This window comes from Buceros rhinoceros, unplaced genomic scaffold (genome assembly GCF_000710305.1).
Source record: "Buceros rhinoceros silvestris isolate BGI_N320 unplaced genomic scaffold, ASM71030v1 scaffold26179, whole genome shotgun sequence".
Taxonomy (NCBI): Eukaryota; Metazoa; Chordata; class Aves; order Bucerotiformes; family Bucerotidae; genus Buceros; species Buceros rhinoceros.
This window is the reverse complement of record NW_010433697.1, coordinates 2,966-7,527: the sequence shown is the minus strand read 5'-3', so window position 1 is coordinate 7,527 and position 4,562 is coordinate 2,966. Positions and strand designations below refer to the sequence as shown.

At 52.4% G+C, this 4,562-nt stretch overlaps 1 protein-coding gene across 1 annotated transcript in view; it reads left to right on the top strand.

Moving 5' to 3' along the window:
• The window catches only part of OPHN1 (oligophrenin 1), a gene marked incomplete at its 3' end in the record, with an annotated part of 25,760 nt that overhangs the window by 18,239 nt on the left and 2,959 nt on the right, over positions 1–4,562 (top strand). The window contains exons 13-16 of the mRNA XM_010144207.1: positions 1,297–1,381; positions 1,713–1,771; positions 2,051–2,156; positions 3,874–4,033. Of these exons, the coding sequence (XP_010142509.1) occupies positions 1,297–1,381; positions 1,713–1,771; positions 2,051–2,156; positions 3,874–4,033 (410 nt within the window). The remainder of the gene's footprint in view (positions 1–1,296; positions 1,382–1,712; positions 1,772–2,050; positions 2,157–3,873; positions 4,034–4,562) is intronic.

The window sequence follows — 4,562 nt, the reverse complement described above, 5'->3', positions numbered from 1 at the left end:
GTTCATACAAGCCCGTAAGTTGCTGTATGGTCTTTGTAGGGGAAACGGCTAAACTCCCTGCGGCAGGTCGTGGGGCTCAGCAACGCTGCTCTGGTGAGGCCACCATGCCCTGCCCCGTGGCTTGCGTGGGCCAGGGCAGGCTGCGAGCCCTTAGCAAGCCCCGGGGTCGGTCCCAAAGGCTGAGCGGTTCTCGCCGTCCCTGCCCGAGGGTCTGGAGCCCGGGCAGAAGGTACGTTTCCATTGGTACCTGCGTGCCTGGGCTGGCACCAGCTCCCCACGCAGCCAGCTGGCATTAATTTAGAATTCAAAGGCTTCTGCTGTAGTGTTTTACTATTGTTTACGACTGCTTTTACTATTGTTGTTGTTTGTTAAAACCACTGGATGTGCTCATGTGGAGCTGTTCCCAGTTCCCATGGAGCTCTGTCTCCAGACAGCTATTGGCTGCGCTGTCCTCATGACTAACTACTTAGCCTCAGTTTTTATTGCTGCCTGATACCCCTCTCCCTGTGAGTATCCCTGTGGTTTTCTCCTCTGAACCCCACCACTGAGTGGCTTCTCATTATATTTATATGCATCGGTTTGGCTGACCACTTGCCACCCCACAGTGTACGAGCTCAGGATGGAAAATCCAGCCTCCCAGAAATAACTGCTGAGAGGATTTCATCCTGAACTTCAGCAAGGAGAGAGATTTGTTTGTTTGTTTTGTCTCCAGTCGTGTTTGTTTTTTAAAATAAACTGTGCAGTTTATTTCTTTAGCCCAGCTGCCCCCATCCCCCAGCCATGCCCACCACATGTCATGCCACAGAAATGATGTGGTTGTTCGGTGAGGGTAGGCAGGAGCAAAGTGTACTTCCACATGGCTGTGCCGCCTCCTCTGGGCTCCCTCTCCTCCACGCAGCAGGAGGGAACATTTCCAGAACAGCCTTCAGGCGAGTTGCTGCGAAGGAGGGGTTGGAGCTGGGCACTTAGATTGCTGTGGACATCGGAAAGCTACTCTTGGATCTGATGTTTCTGCTGGTCTTGGCTGTGCTGGGAGAAAACAAACTCTAGAGACTATGCCCTCACTGACTTTTCACCCCTGCTTCAACCTTACCTTCTGCTCCTTCCTTCATCCCGAGGGCTCTGCTCCTCAGCCTTTCCAGAATGCCAACGCTGGTGGCGTGCTGCTTTTCCCAGCTGTTCTTCATGTGCTCCTGTACCCTTCTTTGTCTGGAGAGCATGTGCTCCCTGAGAGCCTGCTGTTTATTAGCAGCCTCAAAGTGGGCCTCCTTTAAAGCCATTTCATTCTTCCTCCAGATCCAAAATGTCCTGGGGACGTGGATCTCCAAAGCGGCGACTGGGACATCAAGACAATTACCAGCTCCCTGAAGTTTTACCTCAGGTAGTGCTGCAGGTCACGCCTGCCCCGTGCAGCGAAGGAGCTCGGGGCTGACCCGGGTGAGAAGTGGAGGAACTGCCAGATGTTAGCATCTGGCTGTGGGAAAGGGCAAAGAAGTGACAAAGGCTTTGGGAAGAGGGATGGATTTAATATTTTTTTTTCTGAGAAATATGCCTGTTGTAGAACCCCCTCCCGTGGAGAAAGCTGCTTGAATAGTATTGGCTGGGCGGAGGTGCCACTGGGAAGTGGTGGTGCTGGACGCCAAGCTCTGAGATTAGCGTCGAGCGGGTCACGCTGCCCTGCCAGAGCTCAGTTTTCTTTCTGGTTATTGCAGGAATCTCTCTGAACCCGTCATGACCTACAAGCTCCACAAAGAGTTGGTCCAAGCTGCCAGTAAGTCCCACAGCTGCCCTGCCCTCCCCACCAGTGTACATCAGAATCACTTGGCAGAGCTCTGCCCGCCCATTACCAGCAGGTCTGGCCGCTTCCCCCTGCGGAAGGAGGAGGGACTCCCTCTTCTGGGTGCTTAGTTGTGCAAGGGAGCCGGTGGTGTTTCTTCCCTTCTCTCCTTCGCTGTTGCAGTCCTCTTCTCTGACAGGATTTCAAGCTCTCGGAGGGTCTGGAGAGCCAGGGGATGTCAGCTAAACTTTGCTTTGCATTACTTCGTTACAGAATCTGAGAACCTGGATTACAGGCTGGGAGCCATTCACGCGCTGGTCTATAAACTACCTGACAAGAACAGAGAGATGTTAGAACTCCTCATACAGCACCTCGTCAAGTAAGCAGATGATTTTCTCTAAAGCCAAAGTAAGGGCAATAATCGAATCAGTTTTATGGGCAGGTTTGCAAAATTGTGTCCACCCCTGTCCCCCTGGAACTGATGTGTGGGCTGCACAAACAGTGTGAGTATCCTGGCTACCCGCTGCGCTGAGTGAAGTTTCTCTTTCTAAGTGCCACCTTCCTCCCCTTTCGGACAAGCGGCAAGCAGGAAATAATTAAAATTAAAATACCCTCTGACAGCAGTGCTATAAATTGTCACCTCTTACCCCAGTTAACAAGACTGGTGGGTCTGGGGTTTGGGAGCAGCTGTAGGAACTGTGCCCATGGGCTGAATGTGCAGCATGCTTTGGATTGTTCTCCAGCTCTGTGAACTCAATGTCCTGAGCCCTCAGAGCTGCCCGAAGGCTGGAGTGGGTCAGTCTGCTATCGTACAGGAGTGTTGCATGCGTGGTGGCACTAAGCAGAGCTGCTTCCATGTGCTTCCGCCAGTGAGCCACTGAAAAAGTCTGTTACTTGGTGATAATGGCACCAGCACCCCACTGGGAAGAGGGTGATTTCCTGCCTCCTTGTCACATGGAACACTCAGGCTCTGTGTGAAAGCTCTGCCCTCCCCACATCAGGGGGAGAGGCTTCTGATGAGCCACTGAAGCTCAAAAGCAAGGGAGCGATGTGTGTGCTGGTCAGGAAAGACTAGGAGCGATGGCTTTGATGTGGCAGCGCTTGCTTTGGACCTCTGGAGAAGTCGCTTTCAAAACTGGACCATTTCATCAGTGCGTGGGGCTGGTCTGGGGCTGTCGTGCCCTGGTGCTTGAGAGTGAGTGCTTGGCCCTTGGTGCTGTGTCCCCTCTGTGGGGCCAGGAGACCTGGCTGGGAGATGCTGCCTGCCACCAGTTCCAGCCTTTCATACATGTCCATGTGGTTTTTAGAAACCTTTCTGCATGAGTGGCGGAGCTGAGGGCATCTGCTGTGTGGTCTGATGAAGCTAACGCTGCACTTGTGGCCACTGTCTTTATTCCTGAAAGTGTTTACATCTAAATCCCATTCCCTTCCCATCTCGTGCTGACAGAAACCTCTTTAACACCAGGGCCAGCCCAGAATTCATTACATGTCAGCATCAGTCTCTCAGCTCTGGTCCACTTCTGGAAGCAGGCGGTGCCCAGGCGGGTGGTTGGGACTTCCGTCAGTGATGGGTACTGCTCCGCAGGCTTGCGTGTTCCTGCAGAGCTGGAAGGCTGCTGCGCAGGAGAGCTCTGCTCTGGGAACATGGCAGTTCTTCCAGGAAAAGATGCTGTGTGGAGATGTACTGAAAACCTCCAAAGTGCTCCCTGTATTCAGCCCGCTCCTGCGGAGAGAGGGAAAATCAAAGCCACGAGTCAGTCTGGGTAAAGAGGAGATTCCGATTTAAACGGTCCCTTTTGTGTGTGTGGTGCGCAGATGGCTTCTGGTTGCAGAGTTAAAAGAGGAGCTGGGAGTGGGAAGAGATCAAATAGAACTGCTGTCAGCATGTTGCTTTCCCAAACAGTTGTCCCAGCCAACGTGCGTGTCGTCACTAGAGAGGTGTTTTATCTCTGGTGGGGCTGGGAAACAAATTCTGCCGAAACAAAATGAAAAACATCGAATGCTTGTTTCTTAGTGTATCCTTTTTTATTGCCTGAAATAAGATCTGCTTGGAAAAAACCAACCCCAAACCTCTTCCTTTTCCCTCCTCTCCGCAGCATATGTGAGCACAGCCGGGAGAATCTGATGTCACCCTCTAACATGGGGGTGATATTTGGACCCACCCTCATGCGAGCACAGGAGGACACCGTGGCTGCGATGATGAACATCAAGTTCCAAAACATAGTAGTTGAGATCCTCATCGAGCACTTTGGGAAGGTATGGACAGGCGGCAGCCTCAGGAGCCTCCACGCGGCTCCCGGCTGCTCCACCAGGTTCGAGTGAGCTGTTGCTGTGGCAACGCTGTGGAGCTCTGGCTCCTTTTTGTGGAGCTGCCATAGGGACTGCGATTTTTTTATATAATACATTGTTCTGAAATGCTTCAGAAGGAAACATGAAGCCTGGCAGATATGTTTCTCGCTGCTGCCTTTAGCTAGTTCCAAAGGAAACCCTGAGTGTAAGGATTTTTACTTTTCTTGTTGGATAAGAGGAATATTTGTTAAAAAAACCCTGTTCCATGGCTGGACATTACAGGGCTCGACACTGCTGAAGACAGGAGCTAGACCAGAGCATAACTGGTATGAACGGGCACAGTCCAAGACAAGACACTGTAATGCAGGGGATGAAAGCCCAGAGCAGAGCAGTACCGACAGGCCGATGACAGTAACTCAGCCATGCACACGATGTGCCCGGGTCCAGGGTAGGGACAGCTGGTAGGGCTGGGGAGGGCAGCTGCTGCTGCCGGAGC